Raw genomic sequence first — 14,479 nt, forward strand, 5'->3', positions numbered from 1 at the left:
TGACACAAGAGAACGCTGAAGAAGAAACCTTTTAAGAAAAACGAAAAAACAAAAAAAAAATATATATATTCACAAATATAATGGAGCAGAAAAACAGAATTCGAGGCATCATACATCGACAGAAGTTACACACAAGCTTCTGTCAATGTATTGAATTGTCCTCCGTGGACTGGAGACACCGTAATTTGGTTGGCACAACTAGAGGCAAGCTTTAAAGCTAACAGAATAACAAATGAAGAACAGAAGTACAACATCATGCTTAGTAATTTGCCTCCACCTCTAAGCAATGAAGTCAGGGATTTAATGCTGAACCCTATGGAACCAGTTTCGTATTCATCTATTAAAGAAGAAATATTGAAGCGTACGTCAAGTTCTAAGCAAAAAGAATTCGCAAAATTATTTAACAACGAAGAACTGGGTAGTAAAAAACCCACACAACTTCTACGAAGGATGAACGAACTTCTGGGGAACCAGCAAATAGAGGAATCGTACCTCAAAGAGGTATTTTTCAATAAGCTGCCGTATAAAACCCAAACTTTGCTCTCGGCCGTAAAAAAACAGAATTCAATTCAACAGTTGGCAGATTTAGCAGACGGTATTTTGGAGTTATCGTCCAAAGAAACTATTAGTGCGATTCCATCTATTTCGAGTGAAACACAAGAGTTAAAAAAATGTTACGAAAAACAATTCGACGTATTAACGAAGAAAATAGAGAGTTTGCAACTTGAGAGAAACAGTCGCTCCGATCAACAAAAAAATTCAAGATGGCGCTGGAGGTCGAGGAGCCCTAGTTTGAAAAGAAACTATGTTGGTACAATGATGGTGACGACGGCGGCGGAGATAGAAGGCTTTCTGTGGTGAGTGTACATTAGCGTCGTAGCTAGTGGTAGCAGGAACAATCGTATATCGCTTGGTTGAGTAGCGCTGTGGTCTAAACTTAGTTCTTAGAAGAACTGGAACCAAAGACAAAAAGTGTCTGAAAATACTCCTTTATATACCGGTTGGGTGGCTCAAACGGGCCTCAGAAATGGAATCTTAACCAAAGGTCGTGATTGGTTGTTTCGGGACAGTGGCGCGAAAATAAGTGGAGACAAATCGCGTCACGTGTCAACCAATCAGGTTAGTGTTTACAACAGGAACAAGTTGGCCAAAGATGGCTGTAACCTCAAACGAGATCATTTCTGCCTTGCCTTTCAAATAGTGAAGATATTAGAAATCGCTATAGTCATATTTCAAAATGGCTGAAACTGCCACGCTACACTAATATGGATTAGTTATTTAATTTAACCAGACAGCTGTTTCTGTCGCAAAAGACCATATTTCGGGTATACAATTGAAGAATAGGTATTTCCACAAAAGTAATACACATTATTATATTATGTCATTTGGAGATCATCAGTGAATAATAAGTATCTAAAATTAGTACCTTTAGTTTTTTCTTTGTGATCATTTTATATTAATTTCGTTTTCTAACTAATTTATATTTTATTCCTTCATTCGTCAATTCAAATTCAGAACTGAAGCTTACAAGCGTAACTTTGTTAGTATTCAGTTCCTTTCGTTCGTATGATTAGATACTCATCACTCCCACCCTGTATAACTAAGTAAACATTGCCCTCGATTCTCCCTTATTTACTGGTAAAAAAAAAAGTATGCATATGCACATCTTAAAATACCATATAAGGGGTAATATATAAAAAAAACCAATATTCTTATTTAACATTTTAGTAGTTGCCATCTATCGTATCTTATATACATTTTAAACCCCGTTTTTAGTCAGAAACAATAATATAAAGTCAATATAAAAAGCTCGAGGACGCACTGGTGGATTTATGTATTAGGTATAGCCTTGATAAACACCCCACCAGCGTAGAAACACGTGTAGCCTTGATTAAAAGTATCTTCTTTCCCCACAGACTAATAATAGGTAAGTTAGATATATTTTTTCAAATAATTTTATTGTCTTTCATAGTAGGTTTTTTAAATGCTTATATTATTTTATTGGATATTAAAGACCCGTCGTTGCTGGGTCATAGTGCTAGTGCATGCATATATGTGTATATATATGTGTACATATTACATGTACATTTATATATATATATATACATCTACACATAAAATACAAAATACAAAGTTATATCTTGATATCGTTAGTGATAACAATACTCAAAATATATAACAGACAGGAATTGTTAGCCCGTCTTTTGTAATTTCGATCAATTGTATCTTGTCCTCCCTCTTGTATAGAAGTGTGGCTACAATCCAGCCTACCTCTACTTCGGGGGGGGGGGGGGGGCTTTAAAATTTTTCCGGGACGTCCTACGTCCCAGATATAAAGGTAAAAGTAAAATATTTCCACTTTGCAAGTTCGAGTCGAGTACTCCCTTGCACGCTCCGTTGACTCGAACCTTGCTTCTATTGTGGCGAATTTATCGCCTCTGTTTAGATACCTTTCATAGTTGCACCAAGACACTTTTCGAAGGTGCTTTCCTCCATGTTATTTCTTTATTACCCACCAGGGGCTACGAAGAATGGCGGACATAACAAAACATGGGGGACATAGAACAATATGATTAAATTTATGAGCAAATGAAAATGAAAAAATGATAATATGAAAGCGATGCTAACGGCCCCCTCCGCCAGCATCACTTACCTGTCCTTTTGTTTTCACTGTCACCTGAATGTTCATTCCCAATACGAAGACCATCCATATCCATTCTTACTCCGAAACTGTCCTCCATATATTCCACGAATTCATCGCTCATTCTTGTATCTTTCACCTCCCAATTCTCCCTTTCACACCTCAACACAAACTCATCTATATTCTTCTTTTCCAGCACTGCATATCTGATTCCATCCATTTCATACCATTCATACTCCTCCATTACCCTTTCACCTCTTTCTGTTCAGTCACAATATAAATGTTCGACCTGGGTTCGTTTTCAAACTCTTGTCTGTATGTATTATTATTTTTCTTTTGTTTTCTTGTTGGAGGGGAGCGGGTGGGTTCACTGTCTGCAGGGGAAGGGTGGGATTCAGAGGGTGCGGGTTGTGTTGGGGTGGGTTGGAGCTTCGCACAGTTTTTCTTTTTCTTTCTTTTTCTCTTTTTTCTTCCTTCTTCCCACTCTTGTTGCATCTCCTCTTCTTCTGTCGTTTCTTTTTCCCTTTGGTTTCTTCCTCTTTTGGGGCTTCCGCGACGATTTCCTTTTCTTTTTCCTTTGGTGGGGGAGGGCAGTAGGCTCTTATGTGACCCCTCAGGCCACACTTGTAGCACCTGGGCGCCCTACCCTCCACCCACACTCTCATAATAATATTTCCAGTTTTTATACTGTCCGTAAGCTTTTCTATAACTTCCGCCTCCGTCTGTATGTTCATTACTAGTGTGGCACCTCTCACGCCTTCATATTTCATAATGGCGTGGAGGATGTCCACTTTATCTTCATTTCCTTTGATAACCGCAGCCGTTATTAATTCGCCCTCTAGGTGTGGAGGTATTCCTTCCACCCTAATTCTGGTGGTCCTTCTATTCAAATACGAGGGGAACAAGTAAAACTTTTCTGTACTCACCACCTTGGCTGCTATAATCCTGGCTGCTTTCTCACTTTTAAATTGTACCGTTATGGTTCCATATTCTAATCCTTTTGTCATGTACACAATTTCTTCTCCTGTCTGTAAGAAAGCCTCTTCAATTGCTTCCATGTTAATCACTTCCATTTTTCTACCTCCATTCATAAATACTTTATATTTAATGGTTCTACGATGGAACCAGTCTCCGCGCCCTGCTAGAGGCAACAGCTCAACCTCTCCGTTCTCCTCCTCCTTCATGAACTCCTGGAAGTCCGTCAACTTAGCCAGGTCTATCTCTTTTTCTGTTGACTTCTTCGTTATACCTGCGTAGGTGCTTTCCATTTTTTTCACCGCCAACTCCTCCTCAGATGTCGACGAATTTTCAGAGAAATTTCTCCCTTCCATCTCATCCGTTTGGTAGAGGCGGCTCATAGTCGCCTCAGACCGAAAAACGGCCTCCCGAACAGAAAACGTGCGACGCACAGAACCAGTGCGACGCGAAACCGCACCAACCGACGTTCCAATTCCGCAACCACAATTCACTTTTTGTTCTTTTTTCTTTTTTAACCGAATTTTACAGAGCGCAAAAAAAACGCCACCTTTTTTCTCTACATTGTATACTTTATAGACAATAGTCTTTTCTTTAATTTAATTTTTATTATCCATCTGGACTATTCCATTTCTGTACGCTAATTTTATTTTTAATTTATTCCCATTCATGTGAAACCACTTATTCAAGTTCAAATCATTGATGCAATTTTATACCAATTGCTATTTTTACTTTTGTCATGTTACTTTAGTTTGATTTTAATTATTACTTACTACATATAATTCAATTCTTCTTATTTTTATTGTTAAAGTGAAAGTATCTGACATAAAATAGAGAAACGTTTTTGTTTCACTTTTAACACGTAATACTGAAATAGTGGAGAAGATATGATATTGCTATGGGCTCGCCCTAGGCAAGAAGTTGAACATTTTTTTGCCCTTGAAACTGCATGGACCCTAAGTAAGGCATGTGTAAAATTTGAATGGAATTGGTTGTGTAGTTCTCAAGTTTTAGGGAATCGTAGTGGAGAAGATATGATATTGCTGTGGGCTCGCCCTAGGCAAAAAGTTCAAAATTGCCGATGACACTCCCCGGACCCTAAGTAAGGCATGTGTAAAATTTGAATGAAATTGGTTGTGTAGTTCTCAAGTTTTAGGGAAACACACAGACAGACAGACAGACACACATTCTCAGTTTTATATATATAAAGATAATTTTGTATGTGTATGCCATACAATAAGGTTATCCTGAAATAGGAGTTGCGGTTCTATTGGTAAAATCCCAAATTTGTAATAATATTTATAAATGATACTGTTTACATTGCATTAGTAAAATGTAAAATAGTAAATGTCTTGATAACCTGGAATACGTATTATTCCCTAAGATTTAAAAAATATTCATATATATGTGTGTATGTATATGTATTTCGTTTTTGGATTTGGTTTGCAAGATTCTTTATGAGTTCATGTGTTGAAGCATATTCTGTTGTGTCTGGGGAGAGTCGTTTTCTTTTTGTGCCTTATGTAACACACTCACCGGTAAAATTTCTACTTATACTGGTGAGTGTGTTACATTATAAGGCACAAATAGAAAATTACTCTCCCCAGACACAACAGAATATGTATGTGTGTGCGTGTGTGTGTGTGTGGTGTGTGTGTGTGTGGTGTGTGTGTGTGTGTGGTGTGTGTGTGTGTGTTTGCCCCAGCATGGTTGCAGTCTAATGACTGAAACAGGTAAAAGATATACATATGTACATATGTGTGTGTGTGTGTGTGTGTGCATGAAACTGTACGTATGAATATAACCATTCCCATATATGGGATCAATAACAACCATAAGTGGAACGAGCTATCCTGACTAATAGCCACTAGGCATGTCTAAGCTATGATTAGTTGGATTAAGAAACTGCTCAAGGCGAAATTAATGTTTAACTTTCGAAAATGAAGCTTAATCTTTACGTACTTTTCATTATATTGAGAATGCGAACTCTCAAGTAAACGGCGTGGGGAAGAGAGAGAGGGGGGGGGCAAGTTGAAGTATTTAAGGCTTAAACATTACATCAAGGAAACATGAGATGCTTTCTTTTTTGTTATTTTTATCTTTTTTTGTCGTTGCATGTGTTGTATGTGATATAACGAGCATGACATCGTTAATGATATTGAAATATATCACAGTATCGTTAACTCCAGTGGCGGGTGTTTGTTGTAATGTATTGTGTTGTAATGTATCGTTGTCATTAGAGCGTGCTATCGTGATGAACTTAATATTCTGGTATAAAAATGTAAACATAAAACATAAACTTTAGAGCAGTGGTTTTTTTAAGTAACAAATGCCAGCACCTCTCTTGCCATGCCCACCTTTTTTGTTCTTCACGGTTCACTCATTTCTTCCGTTGTTCTCAAACTAAGAAATTCTAGCTCCTCTCTTACCATGGCCTCCACCAAAAATATTCAGGAAATTTTGATTCCTCACGGTTCACTACCTCCTCCCGTGGTTCTCAAAGTAAGAAATACCTGCACCTCTCCTGCCATACCCTCCACAAAAATATTCAAGAAAATTTTGTTCTCCTCCACTCCCTTCTTCTGTGTTACTCGCACCTCTCTTGTCATGCCCACCTTTATGTTCTTCACGGTTCACTCCTTTCTTCCGTTGTTCTCAAACTAAGAAATTCTAGCTCCTCTCTTACCATGGCCTCTACCAAAAATATTCAGGAAATTTTGATTCCACACGGTTCACTACCTTCTCAAAGTAAGAAATACCTGCACCTCTCCTGCCATACCCTCCACAAAAATATTCAAGAAAATTTTGTTCCCCACCACTCCCTTCTTCCGTGTTACTCAAAGTAAAAAAATGCCCGTACCTCCTGCCATGTCCACCACCCAAAATATTCAGGAAACTTTTCTTCCTCACCACTCGCTCCCTTCTTCCGTTGTTCTCAAAATAAGAAATTCTAGCTCCTCTCCTGTCATGCCCTCCACCAAAATATTCAAGATATTTTTGTTCCCCCATCACTCGCTCCCTTCTTAATTTCATTCATTATCATCATCATCTTCATCATGTAAGTATCACACAAACAGTTTTGATATCGCATAATATAGAGACCCCCTTCGGTCACGACACAGACCATGGGATTGCACCTAGAATGTTACCCTCCCAAGCACAAGTCCATGCATACCGGCCTCCCCTCTCCACGCCACCAGTGTTATCCAAGGGAAAGGTAAAGGCCGATACAGCTTGACACCTGTGACGTCGCAACTCATTTCTACAGCTAAGTGAACTGGAGCAACTTGAAATAAAGTGTCTTGCTCAAGAACACAACACGCAGCCCGGTCCGGGATTCGAGCTCACAACCTCACGATCGTAAGCTCGACGCTCTAACCACTGAGCCATAGGTGTAGATAAATGTCATTACCATTAAAGCGGTGGTCTGCTCATGGGGAAATATTACTTTGCTGGCAAATAAGCGAGGGGTGGTGACAGGAAGGACATGTAACTGTAGAAAAATCTTCCTCAACAGATTCCCTCTGACCCATGCAAGCATGGAAAAGTGAACGTTTTATCGCCCTCCCTCTCATGCTCGCACGGGTTTACTTTTTTTCCTTTTATCTTGTCTCAGTCATTAGACTGCGGCCATACTGGAGCATCGCCTCGAAGAAGTTTTTGTCGAACTAATTGACCGCAATACTTATTTTCTTTTACAGTCTGCTACTTATTCTGTCAGCTTCTTTCACCGAACCGCGGGACGTAAATACACTAACACCGGTTCTCAAGCGGTGGTAGGGGACAAACCCGGAGACAGATACACACATACATATACGAAGGGCTTCTTTTAGTTTCCGTCTACCAAACCACTCGCAAGACTTTGGTCAGCCCGAGGATATAGAAGAAGACACTTGCCTATGGTGCCACGCAATGGGAGTGAACCCGAGATCATGTAGTTGAGAAGCAAACTTTTTACCACACAGCCACACCTACACCTATGTTGGACGGAATTTTTTAAGCAGATCTTTCTATAGCTGGTTCTCTTACCAACCTTCACCTGCTTCCAAGTAAGGTAATATTTCTGCATGACTAGCCATTTTCTGTGGAATATTGGAAACGAAGAACACTGCTTGCACGATGGGATCAGTATAGCGGGGCGGGGACACTCTTGTCCAGAAATGTTAGGGAATGCGTGTGTAAAGACATCTCTTCTTCATCCTTTATTTTTTTTGTCTTTGCACACGCAGTCACTAACCTTTCTGGACAAGAGTACTCCTCGCTATACTGGTTAGTATATATATATATATATCTAACACCCAGCATCTATCTACCTGTCTCCTCCCGCTATAGCGTACAATACTCATTCTTCCTTTCAGTATTTATCCAACATTTCAACCCATTCACTCTGTTTTGATTCTTCTAATAGACAGTACTGATTTTCTTCATTCGTTCACGAATTTACTTAACGAATACCTATCGTAATTGGATTTTTAATTGGATATCTCCTCCCTTTCTAGAAAAAAAATGAACCACAATTATATCATTGACGGGGAATGTTCATCCACTGTCATATGTGTTTGATCTATCACTTTCGGCAAATGTAAATATTTTGCAATTTTCTTTAATTATTCAAAGATGGCTGATAAAGAAGCCCTCGACAATGGGACGCGTTCCTTGTCGGAGAAAAACGAGAACAAAGATGTAGAATGGCCTACACTTAATTACGTCACCGAGGCGAATATTGTTTTGTCTCTAAGCAACGTCAAAACGTTCGGTGACAACAACAACAGCATCAACAGCAGCTGCAGTGACAACAACAACAACAACAACCACAACAACGATACTGAAGAAGTAAAGCTTAGAAACCCGAATATCGCCACTGCCACCGCCACCAAAACCGCCCTCACTGTAATTTCTTTTGCGATTGCTGTGGGAAACTTGGAGGATTTCCGCATAAACGAAGATTTTTAAATGGCAAGGAAAATTGTTAAAAGGAATGGGAGAAAGGTAACTTTAAAGCCTCCCTCCGACGTGATAGAGAATATTTTGAGATGCACTGTCACATACCGCTGCACTGGAGTTAAATCACGCCGAGTAGAAAATGCTCTTGAGAGTGAAATACAAAAATGTCTTGGGCGCGTGTGGGAATAGAAGACCCACATCTCTGAGGAGAGAAGTTTGGAACTATTAAGGTAAGATTTGGGACGGAAGAAGAAGCCAGGTGCCATTCCGCGACCACTTGGAGGAATGAAAACTTCTTAATCCCCAACTATCGCTGCCAATGCCTTGCTAAAGTTAGTGTGTTGAATATGCCGCCAGAAATATCCATCACCTAGTTAGCGGTGGCCGTCATGGCAAAGAAATAGCATGGCAGGTTTAGAAGAAGATGAAGTGACAATCTTGGAGACCAAGAAAATATCTAAACAAAACTAGTCAGGTGTAAGTACTGAACTGATCTTACAATATAAGCAAGACCATATCGACCAGTTGCCCGATCTAATCGATCTGCCAGATGGTACTCACCTGTAAGTGTTAGAGGAAGGTAGAAAGCCAATATATCACATATGTGGATCTGTGACTGAAACCAGAAAATTGCCCTGAAACAAGAAAAACTAAGCTCCCACATCTACCAACACTACAAACACTACAAACGCAAAATCATGAAGAAGTGCTCAAGATTCCTACACCTGCATCCATACCCACAACCACACCCACTTCCAAACTAAGACAAAGGTGGAGTCTACTCACGATTGCCACTGAAAAGTAAACTTCTCCTGATCGCTCTACCTCCCAAACCAACATCAACTGCAATGACATGGGGAAAGAAGAACTAAACGAAAAATGAATCACAGTGACAAAAGGGGGTAGGTGAAAGAAGAGGAGAGTACATAGTCCTACTCTAAGACCTCAACAAAAAGATATACAGAAACAACAACTGCAACATAATTCACAACAAAAGCAAAAACAACAACAACAACATCAAAAACAGCAACATCATCAACAGCATGAAATCACAGAAACACAAAATCAATCAATTACGGAACTTCAAAAGCAAGAATATTCATCAGACTGTAGACGAAATGCATCCAACAATTTCACTGTTGTAAACAAGTGCAACAGTGAATTAATGGATTTTGTAAGTCAAAACAAAAACAAAATAGAGACAGAGGAAAAGGAATTTTGAGGATTTCATCTTCAAACCCCACAAGGACAGACTTTTAATTAAAACGTCGTCAGACGTTTATAAAACCATAAGAGAAAAATTCCCAGGTAGCGTTAGGATTTTTAAAAAATCAGTTGATAAAAGACTGTTGGAAGGGCTTTTAAAAAATTTTCGCCATTAGAGAGGCCTGCATCTTCCGGGATTCTCGAAAATCAAAGTGAGTAACCTCTTCTTTTTCTTCTCCGACTAGCTGACTGTGTTAAGAATGGGGTGTGTGAATGTGTGTGACCTAGGATCAGCTTGGAATCAATGTCACTTCCTCAACGATCTCAGATCGTTTGATTTAGATGTGGCTGCCATTAGTGAAATAAGGGTCTTCGGAAAACACGTTCTGGCTCCATTTTCGAGGACTACGAGGTATTCTCATATTGTGGTTTATCGGGAGCGGGTGGCGGTGTAGCAGTGGTACTCTGGAAATCCTTAGATCTTCAGGTACAGGCTATTTTCCTGGACCCGGATGGTAGGGTGGTGGTCCTGGATGTGAATGGCAGCGAATGTGGCGCGTTTAGACTGGTGGCGATTTATGCCCCGACTGGGGCTGGAAGGCCAGATTTTTTCATGTGTCTGGAAACATTCTTGAGAACGTCTCGCACTTTATAACTAGTGGGGGGATGGAGTAGTATTTTGGATGCACGGAAGGACTGTGTGGGTTTAGTACATAGCAGAGGTGACTGTAAAAGCCTCGAAAACCTGCTCAGGACTTTCCAGCTTTCTGACAGGTACGGACTGGATTTCCCTGATGTGCCAGTGTGGACATGGAGCAACCACACTGAGTCATCCAGATCATATATAGATAGAGTATTTGTAAGGTCAGAGGATAGGGATAGCATAGGTTGTCTCACAATTTAAATTGGTCGGCTACACATATCACATGGGTGATGGGTCGGTGACGGTAGTAGACCTTACTTCATACCTGGACGGCCCTATCACGGCTCTCGGTAACGGACACGAGATTCTACGCAAAGCCGATACAGCCACTGAAATGAGAGGCGATGAGCGATTGCACAAGTCGCAAATCGCCCGGTTTGGATGGTCTGCCCAACGTATTCTATGTTCTTAGTGCTGTTAGGCGGGGTCAAGTAATGCTGCTGAGAAAGGACGCCGACAATGGGGACGTACTAGAGAATTTTCGACCCGTAACTCTGCTAAACACAGAGTTTAAGATTCTGGGAAAGGTGTCAGCGAAAAGGTTGGCGCTTGTCGTCGGTAGTCTGATCGGAGAGGTACAAACGTGCGCAATCTAGAGCAGGTCTATCCAGACAACATCCACCTTATGCGGGCGGGAGATAAAGCTGGCTTCGGTGAGGCCCTGATCAATTTAGATCAGTCGAAAGCTTTCCATAGGGTCGACACCGCTACTTGGAAGCCGTCCTGAAAGCGACCGGTTTCGGACCCATTCTCAGAGGCTGGATTGTTGCAATGCACAGCGGCACCTGCTCGGTGGTCAAAGTAAATGGCCACCTATCGGAACCGTTTAGTATCGTACGTTTGGTTCGTGAGAGCTTCCCGCCGTCACCTCTTCTGTATATGTTGGCTCTCGAGCCACTGCTGTGGAAGATGGAACAGTTAAGAGGCCTCCCTTTCGAAATTAGACTCAGGAGGGAAGTGTCGGCGTACACGGACGATATCACCGTCATGGTGTCGGACACCTCAAAAGTGCAGACGGCCGGCTCCATTGTAAGGGAATACGAGTCAGGTGCGGGGGCCAAAATCAACGCCGACAAGTCGGTGGGATTGCAACTGGGCACCTGGAGAGGCAGATCGATGCCGCCGGACGCTGGACTGACGGACCAGTTAAACTGCTCGGGATCTGGTTCGGTCCCGACCTCCAGGTGGATAAGAATTTGGAAGAGACGACGAACAGGGTGACCTGTCTTACCCAAAAATGGACAGAGAGGAAGTTGTCCCTGAACGTTCAGCCAGAGGTGGCGAATGCCTATACTACCTGTCTATTTATCGTCTGACCGTCGTGCCTTGCTCCAGTTACTGCTTGATTACATTGGAACGTATCCTATTTATTTTCTTGTGGAAGGGACGCGTTCCGATGGTCAGGCGGTCAGTCTATTGCCAACTCCTTCAGAGTGGCGGCTTAAGCATGCCGTAGCTTTTGACGCGCAGACACGCATTCAGGTTGCACCACCTGCAATGATTTCTAGAAGGTGAGCGTATGTGGGCTCCTTTTGTGAGACACGCCTTTCTGCAGCTCGTCTCTCTGACGGAGCTGCTGTCCTGGGTAAAGGATAGGCCGAGACTGAGCGCCTGGCATTTAGAATGTCGTCAGGTGCTCACATTCTTCTACAAGTTGGGTAATAAGATCGGTGGCTCCACTTGAGCTATATACAGAAGATTAGTAGCGGGGAAGTGCGACGACGTCCTCGGGAAGACCCTGGGTGTCGACGAAGATGAACTGGCAAGTCTTCCGGAGGACTTTCCGGTTAGGGATTGTTATAGATAATTTCCAGACGTCTTTGGCCTGGCAGTGCTACCGGGGGACGCTACCGATCCGAGATAAACTCTATAGGCACGGATATGCCTATAGACGGTCTTATCGGAGGTGCTCGCAGAGCGACGAAACCGTTATGCATGCACTCGTGTAGTGTCCGGGCATTGCTGACTTGTGGAGTTATTTCGAACAGCTGCTGTCGCGTGTCGGACGGACCCGTCTGTCAGTTGTGTCCATAATGATGATTGCCCCGCCACCCTTCTTTGATCGGGCAGGCAAGGCAGTTTTTCTTTGTCTGGTGGCTGCGGTGAAAGAGGTTGTCTGGTGGACAAGGCTGAAAGGAATGAGGACAGAAATATTCCTCTCTAGTAAACCCCTCATCAGCACTTTCAAGTTTCACTTGAAAAGGAAAGTGAGGGTAGAGAGGGAGGCGCTGTCCTCAAGTGAATTTATGAAGAGGTGGGTGAAAGTTGCGAAAATGGCAAGAGTGGACGGTACCACTCTCAGTGTAGACCTGTGAGTCAGAAGAAAGAGATTTGGAGAGGGCACTCGTCCTTGGTATTCAGTGTGATCTCGGATGGTGGGGTTCCTCAGTTATCCGCAGAGGTCCTCCTGTATCAAGAGGACTCCATCACTATCACTTCTTCTTGTGCTGTATACTATGTATACTTCAGTTCTATATTTAAGAAATGGGGAATTATGTACATTATTTACAATTGATGGATATTTGTCCTCATCTTGTTTGTTGTTAACACGTTTCAGCTGATAGACCCTCCAGCCTTCATCAGGTGTCTTGGGGAAATTTCGAACCTGGGTTCTCATTCCTGGGGTATTTTTCGATGTTGTTGTTGTTATTATTATTATTATTATTATTATTCAAGTCACTGCCTGGAATCGAACTCGGAATCTTGGGGTTAGTAGCCCGCGCTCTTAACCACTACACCATATGTCTGTGGGCATATGGCTTAGTGATTAACAGCACAGGCTACTAACCCAAGATTCCAAGTTCGATTCCAGGCAGTGGCCTGAATAATAATGATAATAATAATAATAGCAACAACAATGTTGACTTGACCTTTCATTCTTTCAATAAATTAAGTACCAATGAAACACTAATATAATCAACTAGTCCTCTCCCCACAAATTTCAAGCATTTTGCATATAGCAGAAAAGATTATTATTATTATTATTATTATTAACAATAAGAAGACTGTTAACAAATGAACAATATTTCGACATTTCGTGTGTCTTCCACAAGTTTAAAATAATCATTTCAATCTACTTCATTTCGGTAATATTTTGTACTTGTGGAAGCTACATGATGTGTTGAAATATTGTTCATTCGATAATAGTCTCACTCTTCTTATTGTTTCTTTACCTTCTGGAGGAGTAACCTCAATCCTCTATTATCATTATCATTATTATTAATTATTATTATTATTATTATTATAAAATAATTCCATGAGCGTGTGGAATTGTTACTGCATTGGGCAATATGCTTTGCAATATTCTTTCTTGCTCTCTATAGTCTGAGTTCAAATTATGTCAAGGTTGAGTTTGCCTTTCATCTTTCTGAAGTCAATAAATAAGTACCAGTTGAGCACTGGGGTCGATGTAGTCAATTTATTCGTGCCTCTTTAAATTTCTGGCCTTGTGCCAAACTTTGAAATGAATAGCATTACTAAAAGGCAAAAGAAGGTGACATGCCTTTGTTGGAGTGTCAGGTAAGGGCTTTGTGTCTAATTTTGGCATTTTATTTTTGATTCCTTTGCCATCAACTTTACCTTTCATCCTCTTGAGACCTTGTACTGAAATTATTAGAAATCAAAAGCAGGTGCAGGATATAAGCCTCTGTGTGTGTATTCAACTTGGTTATAACCGAAAATGACTCTGATGAGAATAGCATTAATTTTCTAGGTCATTCAATTTTTAACAACCGATCATTGGACCAACTGAGTAAACTCATCAATAACTTACACACACACGTATGTATGTATGTATGTACATACGTATGTATGTAGTAATAATAATCCTTTGATGGAATTTATAAATTTTAATTATCACTACGCATGTTTCCACAAATCACATGTTTCTTAAGGTCATAGTCCGTATTCCTGGATGATTACAGTGCAGTCCATAGAATCCATGGTCATTGGCTAGATCATGTTCATGCATACATTTCATTTCTTCAGGTGATATGGTATTAATGGGTGTT

The 14,479-nt window shown here is 41.0% G+C and overlaps 1 protein-coding gene and 1 long non-coding RNA gene across 2 annotated transcripts; one reads left to right on the top strand and one right to left on the bottom strand.

The window, feature by feature from the left end:
- Positions 1 to 255: 255 nt before the first annotated feature.
- On the top strand, positions 256 to 861 carry LOC118762210. Its single transcript, XM_036500750.1, has one exon. The coding sequence runs from the start codon at positions 256 to 258 to the stop codon at positions 859 to 861; it is 606 nt and encodes a 201-aa protein (XP_036356643.1).
- A 2,101-nt stretch (positions 862 to 2,962) lies between these two features.
- LOC118762329 lies at positions 2,963 to 13,653 on the bottom strand. The gene is made up of 3 exons (XR_004998078.1): positions 13,570 to 13,653; positions 7,646 to 7,649; positions 2,963 to 2,974 (listed from the first exon to the last, which is right to left on the bottom strand). It is a non-coding gene; the product is annotated as an uncharacterized LOC118762329 (long non-coding RNA).
- Between the last annotated feature and the right edge of the window lie 826 nt (positions 13,654 to 14,479).

The sequence above is a fragment of the Octopus sinensis genome, linkage group LG2 (assembly GCF_006345805.1).
Source record: "Octopus sinensis linkage group LG2, ASM634580v1, whole genome shotgun sequence".
NCBI classification, from domain to species: domain Eukaryota; kingdom Metazoa; phylum Mollusca; class Cephalopoda; order Octopoda; family Octopodidae; genus Octopus; species Octopus sinensis.